Source organism: Geotrypetes seraphini, chromosome 7 (assembly GCF_902459505.1).
Source record: "Geotrypetes seraphini chromosome 7, aGeoSer1.1, whole genome shotgun sequence".
In the NCBI taxonomy this organism is placed as follows: domain Eukaryota; kingdom Metazoa; phylum Chordata; class Amphibia; order Gymnophiona; family Dermophiidae; genus Geotrypetes; species Geotrypetes seraphini.
Window position 1 is genome coordinate 22378623 of NC_047090.1, and position 24634 is coordinate 22403256.

Genomic DNA, 24634 nt, shown 5'->3' on the forward strand with positions numbered 1-24634 from the left:
AGGATTTAGGGAGGGAATGAACAGAAAAGGAGAGAAGTTGGACACAAGGGATGGTGTGGAGGGGGGGATAGAGATACTGGATAGGAGGGTAGTTGGGAAAAGAAAGGGCGATATGGTGGACCCTTGGGTGGTGGGGAAGGAGAGAGAGATGCTGGATGAAAGGGTAGATGAGAAAAGGTGGGTCTGTGGATGGAGACGAAAAAAAGGAAAGATACCAGACCTCCAGGAGAGGGAAGGGAAACGGAAGGGGAGGACAGAAATAGAAGACGGAGAAAGAAGGAGACCCTGGCAAGCAAGTTATCAGAAGACAACCAGAGCCGGGGACCAACAAGATTTGAATAATGACCAGACAACAAAAGATAGAAAAATAATTTTATTTTCTGTTTTGTGATTACCGTATTTTCACGCAGATAACGCGCACCCGTGTAAAACGCGCACACGGGTATAGCGCGCAGAAACCACGATTTTATGTACAAAAATTTTGTATACCGCGCTCACGGGTATACCGCGCATGCTGCCCGACTGTCCTTTCGCCGCCCCGACTCTCCTCTGGCCACCCCGACTCTCCTTGAAGTCCTGTCCCCCCTTGAAGGTCTGCCTGTCCCCCTTGAAGGTCTGTCCCCATCCTGAAAGCCTGATGCCCCCCCCCGACGTCCGATACACCCCCCCCCCCCCGGCAGGACCGCCGACTCCCCGACAATATCGGGCCAGAAGGGAGCCCAAACCCTCCTGGCCACGGCGACCCCCTACCCCCACCCCGCACTACATTACGGGCAGGAGGGATCCCAGGCCCTCCTGCCCTCGACGCAAACCCCCCTCCCTCCAACGACCGCCCCCCCCAAGAACCTCCGACCGCCCCCCCAGCCGACCCGCGACCCCCCTGGCCGACCCCCACGACACCCCCACCCGCCTTCCCCGTACCTTTGAGTAGTTGGGACAGACGGGAGCCAAACCCGCCTGTCCGGCAGGCAGCCAACGACGGAATGAGGCCGGATTGGCCCATCTGTCCCAAAGCTCCGCCTACTGGTGGGGCCTAAGGCGAGTGGGCCAATCAGAATAGGCCCTGGAGCCTTAGGTCCCACCTGGGGGCGCGGCCTGAGGCACATGGTCGGGTTGGGCCCATGTGCCTCAGGCCGCGCCCCCAGGTGGGACCTAAGGCTCCAGGGCCTATTCTGATTGGCCCACGCGCCTTAGGCCCCACCAGTAGGCGGAGCTTTGGGACGGATGGGCCAATCCGGCCTCATTCCGTCGTTGGTTGCCTGCCGGACAGGCGGGTTTGGCTCCCGTCTGTCCGGCCAACTACCAAAGGTACGGGGAAGGGGGGTGGGGGTGTCGTGGGGGTCGGCCAGGGGGGTCGCGGGTCGGCTGGGGGGGAGGTCGGAGGTTCTTGGGGGGGGCGGTCGTTGGAGGGAGGGGGGTTTGCGTCGAGGGCAGGAGGGCCTGGGATCCCTCCTGCCCGTAATGTAGTGCGGGGTGGGGGTAGGGGGTCGCCGTGGCCAGGAGGGTTTGGGCTCCCTCCTGGCCCGATATTGTCGGGGAGTTGGGGAGTCGGCCGGGCAAGAGGGCTTGGGTTCCCTCTTGCTCCGATCGTGGATGCGGGTGCGGGTGGGAGCGCGTGCGAGCGGTCGTTCGGGGTGGGGGTGCGAGCGGTCCTGCTGGGGGCGGTGAATCGGGCGTCGGGCGGGGTGGGAACTATGTAAAAAAAATTTTTGTATACCGCGCTCACGCATATAACGCGCGAGGGGTATGCGCGGTAGGTAAAAACGCGTATAACGCGCGCGTTATATGCGTGAAAATATGGTACAATATGTCAGATTTGAAATGTGTATCCTGCCAGAGCTGGTGTTAGACCGCAAACGTGAGCTAGGATTTAACAGAGAGAGCAAAAGTCTTTTTTGTTTATACCACAGTGCCAGTGTGGTTAGGCGAAGGCAAAGAGGGTGAAGAGGCTATAAAATAAACCCATCAAAAATATACAGGTTCTGCATGCAATTGCATTAAATTGATAATAATCAAGAGGAAAATACCTCAGAAGCCTGCACCATAAGGAATAATAAATTCCAGCAATGGTTTCTCAGCAGGACAGGTTCTCTATCATTGGTCTTAAAAACCTCTCAAAACTGATTACTAAAGAAATTTGTTTTTTGTTTAACAGTGTATTCAACACCTGCACATTTTAATCGGTATTAGTAATGTATTTGCACTTATCTGAATTAATGATAAGAGCCCGACGGGACCTGTTTCGCCAAGTTATTGGCTTCGTCGGGGGACTTTTTGATAGCTGAAAAGCAACAGAAAAAGACAAGTGCTTAAGTTTCACTCAAACAAAAATACAATTGTCTCAAAGTTTATGCGAAGTAGTACTCACTGCATTCAGTCTGAATTACCACATCAAAAAATGGCGCCGGTGGCGCTAGAACGTCACGCATGCATACTTAAAGGGACCACACGATGACGTCACTAAATATTTTAGAAAAAAGAGTGCCAGCCGATATTGCTGTTTAAACCCGCAGGTTTCATGGAACTCAGCTGAAATGTCCATCTTGCTTCTCTTTGCAAGAGTCTCGTGTGCCTATCACCTCCCCGTTCATTCTTGATTTCTTTATCGATGCACATGCATCTTAACTGATGAAATTCATGGGCGAAATCAAGACAATGTTCCACTATGGGGGCACTGATTTTCTTAAGCTTAAGGTTGGATCTATGCTCACACATCCTAGTCCTAAACGGGCGTATTGTTATCCCGACATACACTTTTGCACATGGACAGATGATCGCATAGATAACAAAGTCGGAGTTACATGTCATAAAATGCTGCAAATGATATATCCTGTTATCGATAGGATTAGTAAATGTGGATCCTTGCACAGTAACAGCACAAATGCTGCACGAGCCACACTTGAAAAAACCCCATGACAATGGAGCTCTTTCAACAGAGGCGGTGCGGAACATGGAAGGACTCAAGATGTCTTTTAAATTTTTGTCCCTAGTAAACGCAATTCTTAGAGGGACCTCTTGGAAGATGGGTAAAGTTTGAACAATCTTCCAATTTTTCTTGAGAATGTTGGCAGGAATACTTCCATGAGCTGTAAACGGCACCACACAAGTTTGGACGCTGTCAACGCTGTCACCGATTTATTGCTTGCCAACAATAAATCCCGATTATAAAATAAACCCACCAGGATGTTTGGAGAAAAAAAAAACAAAAATAAAAAAAAAAAACCCCACAAAAAACACACCCACCCAATTGGGCAGGAAAATCAAATCGAAAAATCAATTCAATAGACCGAATCAAATCAAATTTTTTTTTCCTGAATCGGGCAGCACTAGTTCATGCTAATGATTAGCATGCACTAAACACTAGAGACACTCATTATATTCCCATAGGCATATTAGTGTTTAGCGCATAGTAACATGCTTATGCCCTTTGATGAATTCCTCCCTTAATGTAGTACGGTCCACACTTCAGGGAAAAGCTACAGGCTGGCCAATGTTGGAAAAAGGATGTTAGACTCAATTGACCATTGGTTGACCCTAGAACAGCACTTTGTATGCTCTTAACAATTGGTTAATTCACAGTATTCTGTATTCCAATTAGGCAAGAAGTCCATGTTAATTATTTTTAATTTAAATTTAATGATACTAGATAATCTACTACAATGAATTAAATTTAAAGGGACCCATACTGGTGACCTTAGATAATATAGCTCTGTTTTCTTACAGCCTGATGAAAAAATAAGCGTATCAGCACTAATAAATCGTAAATCTCCAAGTATTGTCAATCCTATGTATGAAAATTCTGGTTCTTCTCCACCTGAATCTACCTTTGACCAGTTTTCTGTAAGTTGTCCTTTTGGCAATGTTTGAGACTCTAAATGTTAAACTAAAAATGTATTTATCATAGGCTAGTTCCATATTCTATGGTACAACAGACCTCGGTTCAAGTCTGCTGTCCATTGGAAATAGCAGGACTTTAGCACTCCATTGAAGTAGTGTAGTTGAGCATGGACAGGGAGATAAGACACTTGCTGCTATTATGGTGATTACTGGCAGCCCTAAAACAACATGGAAGGTTTGTCTCACAGGTAACATCTCTCCTTTTCCAGATGCAAGGAAACTGCTTATCGGGTTTCCTAGCAGGTTTCTCTCCTTGATAGGATTCCTATCAAGGAAGAGTTCCATGCTCAGGAAGCCCAGAGGTTGAAGAAGGTAGGCAACTTCGTGTAAAGAGTGATGGGTACACCGTTCCAATTCTCTGGAGATAAGCCAGTCCTTCAAATAGAAGTAGACCATGCAGAGATGGCTGTGACCATTGCAAGACACTTTGTATTGAAATTAATAGTTTAGGGAGATGAAATGTAGGAATTACCAGTGCTTTAGGTGGAATGGGATGTTGAGTGTAGACATCCTTCAGCTTCAAAAAGACAAGCCAATCTTTCTCATGAAAAGGAGAAGGATTATTACTAGAAAGTGCTTCTTGAATTTCTGCTTTCAGACTTAGCAGTTGAGATCATATAGGTCCTTGATAGAGCTGAAGCTTCCTTGTCTTTGTTGATGCTTATAGAAATCCAGCAGGAAAGAAAATGGTGGGGGTGGGGAGGTTGGGAAGACCAGGCCACCCAGCTGTGCCACCTCCAGGGTTTCACAGACCTCCACAAGCTTCTGCCCCAGTCCAACAGAGCCACTTGGAGAAAAACATTTTTTCTTTTTTTAAAAGGTAGTCCAAAATAGAGAATGACACAGTGGCTGTTACCCGCAGCTAGCCGTGGGTAACCTGTTGAAATGGTAGGGGGGGGGGAGTGCTCACTGCAGGCACAGGAACAAGGCCATTCACCACCCCATGGAGCGGTGAATGGCCTTGTACCCGCAGTTATGGAAGGGAACGCTTACGGTCACCAATTGTGCGTGGCCCCCCTCCTTCCTACCTACCAGCCGAATCAATCTCCCTCCCTCCTCCTTACCTTTGTGGCGCGTTTTAAGTTACTTTCCGGAGTAACTTGCTCAAGCCGGCCAAGCCTGCCTGCAGTCATGTGTGTCTGTGGGTAGAAACTTCTCCTCTGATGCAACTTTCGATTGTGTCAGAGGAGAAGCTTCCGCCCACAGACGCACGTGACTTTAGGCAGGCTCGGGTGGCTTGAGCAAGTTATTCTGGAAAGTAACTTAAAACGCCCCACGAAGATAAGGGGGAGGGAGGGAGATTCTTGGGTCACGCAAGGGGTGCTGAAGGGCGATGAGATGGCGAGAGAGAAGGGTGGTGGTGGAAAAGAAAGGAGCAGACGTGGACGGGAGGTGGAGAGGAACAGACGCTGAAGGGAAAGTGTGGGGAGAAGAAGCTGGAAGGGAAGAAGACAGAGATGCCAGACTATGGCGGGGAGCGGAGGGAAGAAGATGGGTGCCTGACCAATTGAGAGGTTGGGGGGGGTGAAGGGAGAGACACAGTAACATAGCAAATGGAAGACGCAGAGAGAAGACAGACAGAGGATGGAAGGAATTGAATGAGAAGATGAGGAAAGCAGAAACCAGACAACAAAGATAAAAAATTTCTATTTATTTATTTATTCTTTTTTTTTTTTTTGCTTTAGGATAAAATAGTATATTAGTTGTGTTGATAAAAATTTATAAACAAAGCCCTGCCAGCTGAACATCTCTTTCTCTAGTTCAGCAGCCAGAACTTTTATTTATAAGGAAGGAATAAGCTAAATATTGCAGTACTGGGGACGGGATGGGGACAGTGGTCGCGGGGACAGGTACAATTTTTTCCCCATGTCATTCTCTAGTCCAAAATAAACCCCCACGTAAAAAATAGAACAGCAAGGGCAACCCCCTAAGGTCTAAAGAGCAGACCAGAATGGTACAGGCTTACCACTTTCACCATCTGCTGGAGGCTAAGAATAGACTGACTGTAGGAAGACAACATAGATTACTTATTATAGGCTTACTTAAGACTTGGTGTGCTCAGTCTCTATCTGGTAGTGGGAGGGCATAACCCATCCATCTGTGCCAGTCTGGACAGACTAAAGGAAAGTAAATTTGCAGGCAAGATCTAGTTTTTCCACCAAAAGCAAAAATGACCATGCTTCTTTTTCTTTTCTTATTTCTAAAGAACCTGGTTTGCACTGTTAGTTCAGAAATCTCTTCCTATTCTCTGTGTGCTCTTAGAATATAGTCTCAGCAGCAATTCTGTCTTCTTACAGGACACTGATGACCAGCAGCCAGTAATATGTCATCATCTTGATCTGCAATGAAAGCACAGCTATAAAGAACAACCTCAAATGAATATTTACTGAAACGTACTGAATACCCAATGACTATAGATCTAACTTTCTTCATTTGAACATCTTGGATATATTGCTGCTGTTTAGGAAAATGAGCAGTAAAGACCCAGTCATGTGTAATATTTTATAATTCTTTAAATGTTTCAGAAGGTTGCAGTCAAAATGTACATACTTAAGAAATGTAATAAGGGCAGAACAATTTGAGCAAGATAAATTGAAAACAACCAACAGGAATATGATTAGCTTCCATGTCATCATGGAAACAAAACAACAAAAAAAGCAGAAAGAGCATTTATAGAACTTTCGGAATGCACAATGGTCTACTTTGTTCTAGATATATTTTCTAGATTTAAAAAATACACCCCATTTCTCATCTTGCACTTTATTTAGAAATGTTTCCTGACCAGTTTGTACATTATTTGGGGCTCAGAGGTGATTGATTAAAAAACAAATGACACCTTATTTTGGGCTTTTTGTCTTTTATCAGTTCAATAGTTTGGGTTTATGCTCACAAACCTGTGGTACTTTGTGTATCTAAGTGCTTTGAAAATGAGCCCCATAGTGCATTAATGGAAGGGGATATCTACATGGGCAGTCAGTTATGCACATCCCTGACACAGTGATATGGCCGTATTTAAGCATCTACATTGATGCCCAACTAAAATCTGTGCAGAACCTAGGCGTGATAATTGACGCCACTGATGTTAATTTAAAAAAAAAAAAAAAAATTTAAACATCAATTAAGAGTTCTGCATGGAATTCAGAGCAGCGCCTAAAGAAGCATAAGTCGAGGTGCCTACCTGAAACGTAGGTGTGGTTAGGGGCAGAGAGTAGGCATGGTTGACTTAGGCATCAGTTAGGTTCCGGTAAATTAGGCCAAGAAAAATCTGGCCTAATATACAGGCACCTACCTCTAGGATGCTGAGCAACGCACGATCCTATAGAAGGACACCTAGTGGTTAAAAATCAACTATATAGAGCAGCACCTACCATGTAGGTACACTTAGGCATCATTTATAGAATCAGGCCCATTTATACCACATCTATGGCTGGTATAACTGTGTTCACATAAATGTTAAGTACACCGATACATGGTTATATTAGTATTCTATCATGGAATCTGAGTGCTTTTATACAAAAGGTTCTCACTGCAGATTGGAAATACTTAATCTTACCTGACTACTACCCAACCAATTAACCACAGTTAGGATGGCAGAAGCCATCAAAATCTTCATCTTTAAAAGATCCACTTTAAAAGGCAAAAATAGCATATCATCAACATAATTTCAAAAGATGTCCAAATTATATAGCATATCCTATAAGGATACAAATAAAGATTCAGCAGCATTTATGAATAGTGATATCAGTGGTGGCACTTGAGATGCAGTTAACATGTGATACAATATCATCTAGTTGAAATTGTTCCATTCAACACTGCAAATATAAAGAAAACAATTTATGAAATAGACTATGTTTGGATGTAAATTAAGCAAGGAAATTTATGCAAACTAAATAGCAGCTGAAAAGAGAAATTAGGTTCTTACCTGCAAAATTTTCTCTCTTTTAAACCTTCCAGACCGGTACAGCTTCAACTTACTGATGGGTTATATCTCATCATGTCCAGTAGGTGAGACAGACAAAACTTTGGAATAGCATATATACCATGTTTCCCCCAAAATAAGACAGTGTCTTCTATTCATTTGGGGCCCAAAAAAGGCACTAGGTCTTATTTTCAGGTTATGCATATGACCATCTCTCCCTTCCTCTCCTTCACCCCAATTCTTCCTTTTTCCTTTCTCTCCCCCACATGTGCAGCATCTTTCCTCTCCTCCCCCTCCTCCCCCTGTGAGGCAGTCCAGTTTCTTTCCTTCCCTCCCATCCCATCCCTTGTGCAGCAGAACCCTTGGAGCATCCCCCTACCTCCACTGCGCAGCTGAACCTCTGATGACCCTCCATCTTTCCCTCCCTGCCGACTGCGAGCGAGCCCTACCTTCATCCGAAGCAGCGTCGTGCCGGCAGCTCTCTAAAACAAGCGGCTTGGCCTTGTCCATCGGCGATTTCATTCTGCCACATTACTGATGACATCATCAGTAATGCGGCAGAGTGAAATCCCCAGACAAGACCAAGCAGCCTGTTTAGAGTGCTGCTGGCCCGACGCTGCTTCGGTTGAAGGTAGGGCTCGCTTGCGGTGCCGTGGCCAAACCAAAAGGAAGACCTTTGGCAGAAAAGAAGGAATAGGCCACAACACAACCCACTCCATTGAAAACTCCAGGAACGGAGAAAGCAAGAGAAAGCCTGCAACTCAGAAACACGTCTAGCAGCTGTAAAGGCTACCAAAAAGACCACTCTAAGAGTAAGGTCCTTCAATGTGCAGGCCCCCCAAAGGCTCGAAGGGTGGGCGTACCAGCACAGACAAGACCAGATTAAGATCCCAAGATGGAACAGACGGTCTAACTGGAGGCCTGAACAACTTGGCCGCCTTCAAGAAGCGAACAACATCAGGAATGGCAGTCAGGTGCTGACCTCATAACAACCCACGAAAGGCGGACAAGGCTGCAAGCTGAACCTGGAGAGAAGACCAAGCCAGGCCTCTGTCTAAGCCATCTTGCAAGAACTCTAAGATGATAGTCAGAGAAGCACAAAAAGAGACCACTCCACGCGCCACACACCACTTCTCAAAGACATGCCAAACCCGCACATAAGCCAGAGAAGTGGAAAGTCTCTGGGACCCCAACAGTGCTGAAATGACTCTATCTGAATACCCCTTCTTACCTAGGTGTTCCCTTTTAACAGCCAAGTCGCAAGACAAAAAAGGACCCGGACTGACCATTGGAATGGGACCCTGAGTCAGAAAGTTGGGTGAGAGTGGCAGAGGATCCACTACCAAATGCCACACCAGGTCTGTGTACCATGGGCATCTGGGCCAATCTGGAGCCACCAGAATCACTAGGCCCAGAGGGCAAACAATGCGAAGAACTCTGCCCACTAATGGCCACAAAGGGAACACGTACAACAGATCCTCCAAGGGCCATGGTTGGACCAGAGTAACCAGACCCTCGGCCGGACCGTCTCTGCAACGACTGAAGAAGCAGGGTGTTTTGGCATTGACACTTGTGGCCATCAGGTCCATGAGGGGTCGACCCCAAGCTTGCACTAGCAATGGAAAGACCACTGGACTTAGGCACCACTCTCTGGGATCTAGCACTTGACGATGTAGAAAGTCTGCCTGAACATCTTCCACTCCTGCTATAAGGGAAGCCAGATGTCCAGAAGATGAGACTCTGTCCAGACATGAGCAGAGCCACCTCTTGCGCCACTAGAGTGCTCTTGGTGCTCCTCTAATAATTCAGAAGCCACCACTGTGGCAATGACTAAAAGGACCCTGACTGACTTGCCCATCAAGAACGATCGGAAGGCTAACAGCGCCAGGCGGATGGCTCTGGTGTCCAGAAGAGTGATTAACCAGGACACCTTCTCCGTGTACCAGGTGCCCTGTGCTGTGACCTAGACACTGAGCTCCCATACCGAGGAGACTGGCAACAGTGAGAAGCACCGTCCACTGAGGCTGATCCAGACTCGCCCCTAGAACTAAATAGGGGGTCCGAAGCCACCAACGAAGACTGCAGCGAGCTAAGCCCCCTGAAAGAAACAGGGTGATCCAGACCGCACCCCTGGGCGACTACCTTTGAAGAAAAACCTACTGAAGAGGACGCTTATGGGCACGAGCCCACCTCACTACATCTAGGGAAGCCACCCTCGACCCCAAGACTTGGAGGAAATCCTGCACCCAAGGACACTGGGACGCCAAAAGAAGACGAATCTGTGTGCGCAACTTGTTCACCCAGGCCTCTGGGAGGAAGACCTTCCCCAAGGAGGTGTTGAACAAAAACCCAATGTACTCCAGGTGCTGAGATGAGTCCAATCGACTCATGGAAAGGTTGACAACATAGCCCAGCGACTGTAGGAACTCCACCACCTGAGCCGTGAGCCAAGTGCTCTTCTGCAACGACATGGCCCGAATCAAGCAGTTAAACAGGTAGGAAGGCACTAGAATGCCCTTTTTGCGCAAAGCCGCCACAACGACCACCATAACTTAGGTGAACGTCCGTGGAGCTTTGGCCAGACTAAAAGGAAGTGCTGATGGGAGGCTCAGATTGGAACATGCAAGTAGGCCTCTGTCAGAACGAGAGAGAACAGAAACTTCCTCAGCTGAACAGCTAGGATCACAGACCGCAGTGGATTCATGTGAAAAGATGGAACTTTGAGAGCCCGATTGACCTTTTTCACATCTAAGATGGGCCGATTGGTCCCCTCTGTCTGGGGCACCAAAACGAAAACAAGAACCTGGCGGTGCCACACTCTCGAGGGAGAACTGGAACTACTGCTTTGAGATCTAACAAGCATTGAAGGGACTGGCAAAAAAACTGCATCTGCCCTGCAGCCTGACAAGAAAATGATCTGGCAGGGAGCGGTCAAACTCCAGAGCATAACCAGCCTGAATCACCTCAAAGATCCATTGAGCGGACGTGATCTCTGCCCACTACAGCAAAATCTCACGCAGCTGGGCACCCACCAGAACCAGAGGGGATGCCGGCAAGGACTTCCTGGGCAACGGGGAAACCAGTGGGGGATAACTAGCCCCCCGGTGGGTCACTCGACAGAACTGCCTATGCTGAAAGAAAACAGCCTTGGAGAAACCCAGAGGCCTGAAAGGCAGAGGCCCCTCGACCGGGGCGAAGATGGTGGAAATCACACCCGTGCCCAGTGCCACCCAGGGCCTGCAGCCTAGCTCCAAGGCCAGGTAAGCGAGACACTATAGGACCGGAGATCCAAAAACCATAGACATGGCAGAAACTCACAAGAGGTCATACATGGCACCCAAGAGACAAGAAGCACCAATCTCAAGTTCAACAACTGCCTGCTCTACCAAGTCCCAATTATCAGATTCAGTGAGAAGGACATGCTTGGCCCAGCGAAAAAAACACACCCAAGTGAACAGCCTGCCTCATTTCGTTGCCTGGACCACCGGAGCAGGAATCCTAAAACTCTGGATGAAGTAGGGACTCCAACTTATGCTCCTCGGCCTCTCAAGGCAGAGCCGCCTTCCACAGGCACAGCATGCCACTTCACCATGACTGAGGCCACCGCGTCCACAACAGGATCGGGACCTGATACCCCCTCCGGGATGGGATAGAAGCAGACCAAGGAATGCGCAAAGCAAAAGGGCGCCACCGGCACCTACCACAGAGCAAGCAGAAAATCCTGATATTCTGAAGTATAAGGAAAGAGTGGGAACAGAGAGGATCCCCTGAAGCAAGGGGTCCACCTCATGCGAGGGCTCCAACATGGTGTATTCAGATTCAACACAGAGACCGACAAACATAGCCACGAAGCTCGTCCCATGGAACAACGTGCTCCCTAGATACGTAGGCACTAGTAGACCGAGCAACAACCGCTAGAGAGAAAACTGTATCCCCTAGAGTAGCCTGGAGAGCTCACCAAAGGGTCCAGATCCTGTGCTACCAAAGACTGGAGCCGACCCATAGATGACCTCAGGGGCAATCCCCAGGGTGGAAGCAGGACCTCCAGCTGCAGCAAAAAGCTAAACATGTTGGTTTGCTGGGACTCCCTGCCATAACAGGGGACCCAGCAAACCAACCTGTCACCTATGTCACCAAACAGGGACAAGATCACTGAGGCTAGACTAAAATGGAGGTGTTTCCCGCCAAAAATAGAGCTGAATTGCAAAACAAAAAAACAAGCTCCATAGACCTTCAGTAGCTAAGAGGCCTAAACCGCCCCAGCCGCTAAAGGAGGAAAAACCGTCATCTATTAAGGGAGTCCCCAGCCGCTGCGGCGGTAAGGGAATCCTTTCTGCCTGACCGTCGGGCAGTAGGGAAGCTCCTGCATGGGCAGCAGGGGAAGCCCGGGCTTCCCTGCTAACAGCTGCCGGCTGCGAGGCACTCGCGAAGGGGATCCCTGGCCGCCAGCACTCAATGCAGACGAGGCCTGCCTTGAATGCCTAGCGCCTGGATTACAATGAGCACTTTTTCCCCTTACAAAAGTGCTCATTGCTCCAGATGTGACCTAGTTAAATAAAATGTGCCGGCTAGGTGAGAAATACATTAAAATACAGTAAATTTAAAGGGAATGAACCCTTCAGACCGGCACAGCCTCAGGATTTTTTTTTCCTGTCAGAACAGACTCCACGGCTCTCAAAGCTGGAGCCTGACTGGAATCAGAGGCCAGGCTGCCAGCTGAGGCACCTCTACCAAAAGTTGGGGAGGTGGAGAAGGGGGGGGGGAGGGACCCAGCACGAGACCCACCGAGTGTGACACCCCCAAGGTCAGATGGACCCCCAAACAGGGTCCACCCAAGCTCAGTCCAGCAACAAAAAGAGACCAGAAGCCCTAAACAAATTCCAACAGCCCTAACCAAGGGAGATGGGTACAACTCACTCACACCTGCAGACACTGAGAGAAGACTGAAGGAATATAGGGAGGGTCAGCTATTATATGCTATTCCAAAGTTTTGTCTCAGTCTCCACTTGCTGGTCATGATGAGATATAACCCATCAGTAAGCTGAAGCTGCACCAGTCTGGCAAGGTTGATAAAGAAATGTATGTTTAATGTCTGTGGGATAACTTTCTCTTTAAAAGTTATGTATTGTAAATACTTTCCTTAGTGAAAACTGGTGAAAACTTATGCACATGCTTGCCAGCAGCACGTTATAAAATCGGTACAGGTCCCCCTCCATATTCGCAGGTTCAACATGTGCAACTTCTTTTATTTGCAGTTTTCATCTCACTGACCCATCCTGTCTCCCAGCCCTCTCCAGAACTTACTTTTTAAAGCCTGGTGAAGTGGGGCAAGAGCAATCTTCCTATGCTCCTGTCCCGTGCAGAGGTGTGAACAAAAATGGCTGCCATGAGTTCCTGCTGTAGTCTCAAGAGACCACAGGAGCTCACAGCAGCCATTTTGTTTGTAAGAATTTTCTGAAAATCATCAACACACCAAAACTGAGGCCTTAAACATGCAGTGGTTGGTGTGGGGGGGGAGGGGGAGAAAGGAAGGTGAGAATACAGCTTTAAAAATGGAACTTTATTATTTAAATTTTTAAGTACAAGAGTCTGTATGCACAAAATACTTAACTCTTAAAATCTCCATGAAATAACTTTACTGTATCCTTGAAAGTACCTTTTATATCACACTTTACAGCTGTTCTTAATGTACACTAGTAGCACTATTTCTACTGACTTCAGTACAAATGAACCTAGAAGTATTGGTAAAATCATATTTCTTTCAAATTATTGAAAGTAGTTGGTTAAGAAATGTTTGAAACTGCAAGATGTTTGTCAAGACCCAATCTCAGCATAAACATTTGTCATAGAATAGATTAACTACTTGACAAGTGTGGCAAATCCAGCACAACTACACTTTCTGGAGTGTCCTAGGGAAAATTAAAAGTACATAAAAAGACTTAAGCATATCAGGCCCACAGTGCTGATTATAGGGATCAAGCACCATTTTAAAAGTTGTGCTGTTTCTGAAAGTTCTAATGGCATCTTGAATTCTAAAGCAAGAATCATTTAAAAAAATTAAAAATCATTAAAAAACTCCTAAAATGTAATGAACTGTTTTGTGTAAGCATATGCTGCATGTATACCATATTTAGTACATATATTTGGCATGGACTGGCCAATAGCTAAAAAAAAAAAAAAAAAATCTTATTGTTAGCATATTTACTCAGGTTTTTGTTTTATATACTGAGTATTTATATAATCAAAGATGAGTTAGCATAACACACACTGGCACACACTAAGGATCCAGATATGTCCACCAAAAGAACAACACAGGCTGACAAAAAGCATGATTCTCAGTGTAAAAATAAGTGTCCACCTCACCTTTCATCTGACACTATTTACATATAAATACCCAACATGGAGAGGGGAATTAAAATAACTTGGGTTCCCTGGGAGTCCAAAGACAGGACAAGAATGCATACCAAAGTCACTGAACCAAATCAACTATTCAGAAAATAGATCCATGATACTTTTTACTTAAAATGTCTCCTTATAAAAACCCTATCATTAATAAAAAGGCGTTTTGTTCCTTCACATCAGTCTCGCAAACCCATTTCATGAAAGGGAATAAGGCTTCAAGTGGTGCTTAACAGTAAATGCTGTTGTTAAGTGTCTTATGGCAATGTAATCCTGTTATTGGCATCAGTATTGCACAAGCTAAAAGCTGCCCGATGACTCTTGCTGCTGCTTAACTAACACAAAGCAGAACAGACTGGGAACAAGTAATGGCCATTCAAAATATCAAATATTAGTCAGAGTGCAATATACCCTGGAGAAGAAACGGGAAAGCTCTACTCCTAAGGACCCAGTAGGACCAGAAGCAAGTGGACTGAACTTAACAAATTTTCTGGAAAGTTCTTTTGAAGTAATAACTGAGAGGACTACTCTTATTGTTTTATTTGCCTTAGAGTTTGACAGAGATCTGATTTTTCGAACTTATTTCCGACATATGAATAAAACTTTTTTGGGCTCAATAATTTGCATATTTCCTGATATATCGCTTGAGATGCAGAAGAGAAGAAAAGACTTTTTGGTTTATAGATCTAGAGTTCTTGTTCTGAGTGCTTCCTTTGTATTAAAATTTCCTGCTAAGTGCTGAATCTCATTAGAAGGAAAATCTTTTCTATTTTTTTGAACCCAAACAGTTGTTACAATTTTATTGTGACCAAGGAAGGGGGGGGGGGGGGTAAGACTAGGACCAACGGTGATTCCTAGAGCTTAGCGAACCGGCAGCTGGAAGTGGTTTCTCTTACTTCTATTATGTCCTGATAAATGATTTTTGCAATTTCCTTTTTTTTTATTTTATTTGCTTAGGTCTTGGATCATTGTGGACGAAATAATGAATATTATTTTTTCTTTTAATATTTCTTTGGATGGGGGAAACCATCCATGCTTTCTTGTATTTGCTTGTTTAAAATGTAAAATTTGAATTTAAAAAAAAAAAATAAAATATTAGCTGCTCACAAATGATGATGCTGATCTTCAAGTGAAATTCCTCCTCCATCTCCATGTAGTTCATTTCACACTTAAAAGCATTTTGTTAAAGTTTGCAATTCATTTACTCCTGAGAAATTTCTTGTAAAAATGGAATTCTAAATGGGCCAGAGCTCAGCTGTTCAGACCAGAAAGGTAACTCATGCTGCAGTGGAGTCCTTCTCGGATAGAATGTGTAATGCAGATCATAGTTCAAAAGGCAGCTCAGCGATGCCATGTAGATGTCAGCAAACCGTGATAGACGCCTCAGAAAGTAAGTGGAGTTATGGTCTGTCCTGAATATACTCCCAAACTGGCTGTTGAAAACATTTCTGGCCATAATTCTGAGAATTACAAAAAAACAACAGTAATAATAATAAAATTGACAACTTTTCATCCTATGCCAACATTTAAAAAAAGTTTTTGGGGGGGAGATGGGGAACCAGCAGTCCATTTTTTCCTGCTGGCTTAGCCTTTCAATCCAATTGGAACCAGCCTCTTCTTCTGCTAGGCTACAGCACCATTAAGTTTCATTCACAATTACCCGGGGAAAGGAGAAGATTATCTCCCCATTTTTAATTTTTCCACCCTCTGAGGCATTTTTGCAAGATATCTCTTATCAGGGGCCATATATCATGTGTTGTTGTTTTTTGAACCCTAAATACATAGGTGCTGTTGTGGTAAGTAGAAGAGGCTTGACCCAGAACTGACAGCAGGCCCTATCACTGAACCAAAGGGTCAGCTCAGCAATATTTTTAAAGTAATTATGCACAAAATAAAGAGGATTCTGAAGTTGCACAGGGGCACAAAAATTGTTCCCCTTCCACTGTCTCTCCTGCAGTGGCTGTGGCACAGTGAAAGGAGTGGAGATATTACAAATGTAACATGCAATGGCACAGCAAAATGTGAAAAGCAGGGCGCAGCCAGGCAGAGGCTGAGCTCCAAATATGGGTCTATTGCTTTTCACCTTGCTACTGTCATATGGAATAACAGGGAAACATTTCCACTAGTACAATTCCCCCCCCCCCTTCCCTTCCCAAGTGTAAAGTTCATGGAAGTTGTGGAGGTGTAGCCTAATCAGTGCAGCAAACCAAGGCTCAGATGCACTAAACTCAGTCATCATCTAACAATCGTCGCTAAACTGATTTTCACTAGTTTAGCGATGATTGGATTTGCCAACCCGATGCTCAGTGGTTTTGTGCACAATCGCTCAATCTCCGATCCGGCCATGCAAATAAAATAAATAATATTGAAATGCCATGTAACTAGCAAGAGCGAATGATGCTCTAACATGGCTTCCCGATACACAAAAAAAGTGATCGCTTTCAGCGATTTGAAAAAAAGTGACTGATCAAGACCAGTCTCTTATTTGTCCTACCCATAGTCCAGCCCTGAAATTAATATAAAAATACCATACCCACCTCAGTCCCTCCCCCCCATACCACACTGTAGAAGCCAGCAAGAGGGATGCCCAGTTGTTCTTGCCAGCAGGCCTGCCTCTTCGAAATGGCAGGTCTTCCCTTTCCCGGTACATACGGGGGGGCCCAAAACCCTGATTGGCATGGATACTTTAAGTCCCTCCTATGGAAGGGCCTTAGGTATCCAGGCCAAAGTCTTAGGCCCCTCCCAAGTGCACCTTCCCCAGTGCATCCCAGGATGTACTGGGAAGGTGGTGTAAGGCCCCTCCCATAGGAAAGGCTTAAGATATCCAGGTCAATCAGGGCATCAGGATGCACAAGGAAGGGGAATGCCTGCCATTTCGAAGAGGCAGGCCTGCTGGCAAGAGGGAGTGGACATCTCTTGCCGGCTTCTACAATGAGGTATGGGGGAGGGGCTGGGGTACTTTGAGCTGGGGGGGAAGGGGTTCTGAGCTGGTGGGGTGGAGGGAGGGGGATCTTGGTGTAGGGTGCAGAGGGTGTCGGAGTGCCAGGGGGAGTCCATGTGGGCTCAGATGCACAACCAGGTTGCTGAGGCAGGAAAAATGGGCATCCCTCCTGTCTCCCTGGGTGCGTCGCTGTCGTGGGGGCAGCAGTCATCTCCGTTGGGTTCGGGAACACGTTGTTTCCACTTGGGGGGGAGGTGCAACGGCTGTGGTCAGGAGGGGGGGGGCCGGCATGACTTTTTTAAAAAATGGGGACAGATATTGTGCGTGACTCAAGCTTAAATTTACGCATGCAACTTGTAAACGATTATAATTAGCACTAATAATGGTTCATAGACAAGTCGGCGAAAGACAAAGGCGCGCGCCGACAACTGAGCGCAAGACGGAGGCGCGTGCCGAAGAAAATTACAGTTTTTAGGGGCTCCGACGGGGGTTTTGTTGGGGAGCCCCCCCAGTTTACTTAATAGAGATGGCGCCGGCGTTGTGGGGGGTTTGGGGGGTTGTAACCCTCCACATTTTACTGTAAACTTAACTTTTTCCCTAAAAACAGGGAAAAAGTGAAGTTTTCAGTAAAATGTGGGAGGTTACAATCCCCCACACCCCCCACAACGCCCCCACAACGCGGCGCGATCTCTATTAAGTGGGGAGCCGTAAAAACAGTAATTTTGTGTGGCGCACGCCTCCGCGCTGCGCTCAATTGTCTGCATGCGCTTTTGACCTGACACCCTAATAATTGCTCATTAGAAAGCAAATGAGTGCTAATTGGCTTGTTATTCACATGCAATTTGAGTACCGTACACAACCAAAACTGCTTGTGCAATTTTTAGTACTTTAAATAAAATTTGTGGTACAAGGTGCACCTGAAGACTAACCCCCCTTTTTTACAAAGGTGCAGTAGTGGCCGTCGTAGGGCAAATGCTCTTCAGCCCACTAAATTCCTAAATATCTAAAATGCCCAAAAATTAAGAAAAAAATCTCTTTTAAATGGAGAAAAATAAATAAATAAATATCAGACTTTTCAGCCATGCACACCTTTATCAAATACAATGTAGTATTTGTTCTGTGATTCACTGTGATTGTGAACCAGCTGCAGGTGAGAAGAGAATGAACAAAACTCAAATATGCAGAAATAGATTTCAACATTTTCATTCCTACCTCAGTGCCTTCCTTTCCTTTATCCACTCCTGCAAAACCATTTGCGATTCTGCATCTCTATAAATCTAAAGCATAAAAGTAAATACACATGTAAAATCTGCAGGATAATCGTACATGCATATACACTCCCCCCTCCGAAACCGCGGTTTCAGTATCTGCGGATTCGGTTATTCGCGGTTTTTGGGCCCTTGTGAATCACTCCGTCCCCGACCTCCCCAGAACTTACCTGGTGGTCTAAAAGTGACGTGGGGCGAGAGCGATCTTCCTACACTCCTGCCCCGTGTAGAGCAGTCATCAAAAATGGCTGCTGTGAGTTCCCATGGTCTCACAAGACTACAACGGGAACTCACAGCAGCCATTTTCGATGACGGTTCTACACGGAGCAGGAGTGTAAGAACATCACTCCTGCTCCACGTCACCGCTAGACCATCAGGTAAGGTCTGGACGCAGGAGGGAGGCGGGGGTGGGTCAGAATCAGCCCAAAAGTTATTCGCAAATTTTCCTTATTCGCAAGCCAGCTCTGCACCTAACCCCCGCGAATACGGAGGGAGGAGTGTACTTCATAATTAGAAGACACATTAGATAGCAAAGTTGGGTTAACTTCAGTATAGCTTAGAATAATTTTTTAATTTTTTTTTTAACTGTGGTAGTTTCTGTAGTCTGTTAAGCCCCTTCTCAATTTGGATTTAGAAAGAATTGTAGTAGAGACTATTGCTCTGTCTTAAAAGCCTTTCATTTGGAATTGGATTTAGGGGTTTTTTTTTATATCTCCTCAGCCTTTGATGCTCTAATCTTCCCACTTTGTTACCTCACAATTGTAGGCACTCGGTTTGAGATCACAATGCTGAAATATATACACCAAGGACAACTGGGAAGTGATGTATTTTTAAGGCAACAATATTATTCAGTTGTGCACAAAGGTCGATATTGTTCTCTGTTTTATTTTTTTTTTATATGTTCTCTGTTTTATTTTATTTTTTTATGCGTCAACTTTTGGCTCCGTTAGGTGGATATTATAACATGTAAGTGGATGATATTCAACTAGCATTTCCTTTTTTTTTTGCTTTAAAGGGCAGGGCTTTATAACATAACATAATTTATTTATATACCGCAATACCATTAAATTCTAAGCGGTTTACAAAATGAAATAAAAACTGCACATTTACAGTTGAATACATTAATTTTCCTTATATATCTTGTCTCCTGAAATGCTGATAAGAACAAGAATTCAGATATTTATCCCATAATGCTTGAAATGACAGAAGATGATATTTTTTTTATATATGACTGAAGGAAAGGTAAATACAGCATGCGTACAACGAGAGCGCCTTGAATTTACAAATGTAAACGAATCCATAAGATAGTTAGGTGCAAAGCCGAACAATACCTTATATCGGTGGGGGTACTTGTAAAATTTATACTCGCAAGCGATGACTGGGGGGGAGGGTATTATTAGAGCATTGCTGCACCAGAGGCTTGAAATCTAATTTATATCCAGCTTAGAGGAGGTACAGGGAATGACCAGGCTACCAAGGATCAAAGGACCATTGTGCAGATGGGATGGGAGAGCCTTTGATTCAGACTATAAGGGCCTTTTGATTCTTTCCACTGCACAGAAAGGCCTTAAAACCCTTTTTTTATGTTAAGTTCCTTTTTTTTTCTGTGAACACTGGAAAGTATTTTATGTACTCATTTTCTCCAGTTTGGGCACTAAAGAACTACTTTGCATGAATGTGTACCTTAATAGCTCATTAATGCCATTCATTATTGCAAAGTGTGCTTTTGCAAATTCCCATCAGAAGAGTGTCATTTTGTATCAAAAATAGCAGAAACTGAATTTTGGCATTTTTATGCATTTCGATGCAAAAGTCAATTTACATTTTAATATATGAGGTCCATAGAATCCATTGCCCCAATTACAAATGGAACACAGATATATATTCACATGCCACTAAGATCTGAAAATATGACTGAAAGTGGAAAAACCTGCTTAAAGCTTTCTTCAGCTGAACGAAATGGACTATCCCTCACCACCAGTAACAAAAAAAACTAATTCCATCGTTAATATTGTGTTAACCCATATCCCCTAAAGCAGCCAAGGTAATGCAAAACTATATTCTCTCTATTAACCCATCAGAGCATCAGCTTTTTGTTGACTTTAAACATTTCAGGGACTACCGGTTTGCACCTACACTATGCTAGTCTTCTCTCTCCCTCCTTCCAGCAAGTCCCCACCAGCCTTTTTCTCCCTCAACCACTCAGTCTCTCTCTCTCCTTCAGCAGGATACCTCTGACCCAACCCCCCCATAGCTCCTGCTTCTTCTCTGCGTCCATGAGCCCATTACAGGGGTTCTCCCAGGAGTCTGCGCACCACAAGTTGAAACCACTAGATTCATGTAATGTTCCTTTCTTAGGACTTCTTTTAAAAAGCGGCACTACCAAATAGCAGCACACTTAATAGGATGAAGCCCATTCAATGCCCAAGGGCTTCTTTCCATTCAACGTAGATGGGTTTAAAAAGGATATGGACAAGTTCCTGGAGGAAAACCCCACAGCCTGCTATTGAGACAGATAATGGGGGAAGCTACTGTTTGCCCTGCAATCAGTAGCATGGAATGTTGCTACTATCTGGGATTCCAAAATCTTATCTAATTTGGGAATCCAGAATCTTCCTACTCTTTAGGGTCCTGGAATCTTGTTACTCTTTGGAATTCCAAAATGTTGCTATTATTTGGGTGTCTGCCAGGAACTGGTTGGCCACTGTGGAAACAGAATAATGGGCTGTCCCAATATGGCTATTGTCATGTTCTTATAAATCGGTAACTTTATTTTGCAAAAGGAGCCTTCAAACTATTAAGGTTATATTGTTTACCCCTTCTTTGCTCTGTCAGCAAGCTCCTAAGGAGAACATAAATACAGATAGGGTCAACCAACCTATTCATTAACAAAAATGCAATCCATTTAGCAAGTCAAATAAGAAATCTTTAAACCACCATAACCACAATAGAACTTGAAACAATCATAAATGTTAATATTTTTAATTAAAATTTTTGGTTTCCAAGATATCTCTAATGAATATGCATGAGGCAGATTTGAATTTAATAGATGACAGGTATGCAATCTGCCTCATGCATATTCATAAGAGATATCTTAAAAACCCGACTAGCTGAGGGACCCACAGGACAGGTTTAAGAACCACTGCCTTAAGCTGTTTAATTCTGTCAAAAATTTTAATCTAAAATATTTGCATATATAAAATAGAGATGACAGGTATGCAATCTGCCTCATACATATTCATTACGGATATATTGAAAACCCGACTGGCTGGGGGGTCGCCCAGGACAGGTTTAAGAACCACTGGCTTAAGGGATTCATTTCTGTTCCTGTACAAACCTGCATGCGTTCCAATAATCCAGTCAATCCCTGCAGCCAGGTCAAGATCCGTATGTACTTTTCTGTGTTCATGATTTTAATCTCAGATCTTAACTCTGGAATAATTGCACCTGTTCGCCAACCATGCTTTAAGGTCAGATCCTGCATACCAGAGTAAAGAAATAAAAAGCAAGATACAAATATAATCAACAGAGTTTAATGACCTGTTAAACTTTTCTCTAGCAAAGCACCACTATTGTAATCAAATTAAGTTTTTCCTCAATAAAATGAGGTCAGCTCAGGCTTGACTGAGCAAGAAATCTTATTTCCAGCTGTAACCTTGACATTACTGTAGCCTATACACTTCTCCCTCCGTATTCGTGAATTCCGTATCTACGGATTCAGTTATTCACGGATTTTTGACCAGAAATTTTTTTGTCATTTTTCAGGCTATTTTTAGCCCTGTAAGCCCCCCCCCCCCTTAAACCTTACCTGGTGATCTAGCGGGTTTTCAGGCAGGAGCGATCTTCCCCGCTCCTGCCCCATGCAGATCGCTCACAGGAAATGGCTCGAGAGACTACGGGAGCTCAAGGCAGCCATTTCCTGTGAGCGATCTGCACAGGGCAGGAGCGTGGGAAGATTGCTTCTGCCTGAAAACCCGCTAGACCACAAGGTAAGGCTTAAGGGAGGGGGGGCTTACATGGTTAAAAATAGCCGAGGGACGCAGGGGATAAGGGCAGAACAGGCCCAAATATTATTTGCGGTTTTTCCACATTCGCGGGCCGGCTCTGCCTCAACCCCCACGAATACAGAGGGGGAAGTGTAATTTCAGCAAGCAGTGTGAACAGCCTCAGAATGTCTCAGAAGTAGTGTGGATATAAACCAATCTCCCCTGACCCTACAAAAAGGATACGGGGGAGAGACACTGCAGCCACAGTGGGTTTCTTCCCTTCTTTTTTGAGTTTTAGTGATATTATTCAGAAGTAGTGTGAACAGCCTCAGAATATACGAGTATAACCTACTATATATACTAAACAATATTACCCAGCACTTAACACCATTCATTTATTATAGGAGGTTTACTAAAGTATTTTCCGAGGGGCCCTTTTAGTAAAGGGCATTAAGCCCCCAAACATGCACAAAACAGACTACCACAGAAAATGCATTAACATATTTTGCAGTATTTTGCCTGTTTGCATTTGCTAATCCAAACATGACTGATTTTTTAAAATACAATTTTCAGATAGGGAGTATCATGGGCAGAGTGGACATATATGCATTAACCAGCTAACCAATCATAGTAAACACTTAGACATCATATTGAAAATGCCCCTCTACATCTAATTTGGATGTTTTGGGAAAAAAAAAAATCCAGAAATCCAAAAGAGAAAATGTCCATTTTCAAAAAATCCAGACGTCTATCTTTTATTTTTGAAAATGACCTATGTAGACGTTTTGGTCCTTAGTATATCTTTTTTGGCCATTTTCAAAAACTAAAACGTCCACATGAAAAATGTACAAAAGTAAGTTTTGCAGATGTGCCCAACTACCTTGTCAGCTCAGCTGGTTTCGATGCAGTCCTGCCAGCTCAGCTGATGGTGGATTCCTCTGCCAGGATCAGCTGAATCGGCAGGGAGAAAAAAATTTGTCTCTCCCTCCCTCCCTCCCACCTACCATTCCCTACACCCTTCCCCCCCCCAACATCCACCCATCTCCCCACATCCACTGTGATTTTGAGCCAATTAGGGTCTTAGGCCCCTCTCACTGCATCCCAAGATGCAATGAGAGGGGGAAGGCACATCATTCTGAGCATGTGGCCCTATAGGTAGGCCCTATAGGGGCACATGTCATCCAAAGGTACAAGGGCTGTCGGGTGGATGTGGGAAGATGTGGGTGGATGTCCTATTTGGGTGGTGGGAATGATCCGTGACCACCGAGGGAGTAAGGGAGGGTCATGCCTTAAACCTTCCAGTGGTCTTTTTTTTCAGTTTGGGCACCTTTATGGAACTTAGACGCAACTAAGCCTGCCCTTAACACACCTCCCAACACGCCCTCTGGACACACAGTGGTTTAGAAATGCTGCTGAATGACCAGAAAGTTGGTTTTGCTTATCGGCACTTGGACGTCCCTGCTAGTAGGACATCCAAGTGCCGACTTATGTGGGTTTTTGGACGTTTCAAAGTTTTGATTATGCCCCCCCTTAGGGAAAAGGTGCTGGCATGGTAGTTAAACATTTTATGCAGTCCAAATAGTACAAGTGAAATGCAGAGCATGGGAAAATATTTTTTTTTTAAGTCAAGGAATATTTACCGCTAGATCACTGTAAATATGATCACCAAAATATAAAACTTTGGAGCCCCGCCAGCCAGTAAGCTTCAGAAATTCATATAAATTGCCCTGTACATATTAAAAACAAAACATGTTGTTAACTCAATTTTTCACATTCAAGCAGCAAGTACGTAAAAGCATAATCAAAATCATAGGAGCCAGCTTTTCAAAATAATGGAGAATTCTAAATTAAATGTAAAATTACCCCTTCCTGGAACACAGTCAAGGAGTTTCCTCAATATTGGGGGTACTTAAGCACTCAAAGAGCTGGCTCCTAGGATCAAATCTTATGAAAATGAATCATATAGCTCATGTGGTTACAAACTGTGTTTCAGAACACCTCATCATCAAACGTAATACAGGTAGAGTAACAAGAGTTGCTCAAGATCGCACATATTGTGCTGGAACTAGGAATAAATAGTAGTTTCGAGGTAATTCTGTAAGTGGATACCTCTTATGTGACCCAATGACGGTACACCGTCAGAAGCACGGGAGGACAACGGGGCGCCGACAATCCCATGCTGACAGTGGAGGGCAGGAGAAATGCAGTGCAACCCCGCTTTAAA

At 44.7% G+C, this 24634-nt stretch overlaps 2 protein-coding genes across 7 annotated transcripts in view; one reads left to right on the top strand and one right to left on the bottom strand.

The window, feature by feature from the left end:
- The window catches only part of STAB2 (stabilin 2), a 403506-nt gene extending 396775 nt beyond the window's left edge, over window positions 1–6731 (top strand). For all 3 annotated transcript variants that reach the window (XM_033951740.1, XM_033951739.1, XM_033951741.1), the window contains 2 exons: window positions 3724–3840; window positions 6195–6731. In XM_033951740.1, the coding sequence (XP_033807631.1) occupies window positions 3724–3840; window positions 6195–6245 (168 nt within the window). In that variant the 3' untranslated portion in view covers window positions 6246–6731. The remainder of the gene's footprint in view (window positions 1–3723; window positions 3841–6194) is intronic.
- NT5DC3 (5'-nucleotidase domain containing 3) overlaps window positions 5660–24634 on the bottom strand; it is a 95012-nt gene continuing 76037 nt past the window's right edge. For 2 of the 4 annotated variants that reach the window (XM_033951747.1, XM_033951746.1), the window contains 5 exons: window positions 24051–24137; window positions 21762–21902; window positions 18369–18433; window positions 15323–15675; window positions 5660–6236 (listed from right to left, as the gene is read on the bottom strand). In XM_033951747.1, coding sequence (XP_033807638.1) covers window positions 15417–15675; window positions 18369–18433; window positions 21762–21902; window positions 24051–24137 — 552 coding nt within the window. In that variant the 3' untranslated portion in view covers window positions 5660–6236; window positions 15323–15416. Of the gene's footprint in view, window positions 6237–7468; window positions 7710–15322; window positions 15676–18368; window positions 18434–21761; window positions 21903–24050; window positions 24138–24634 lie in introns of those variants that run through there. The other 2 variants (XM_033951749.1, XM_033951748.1) reach the window with 2 other exon arrangements.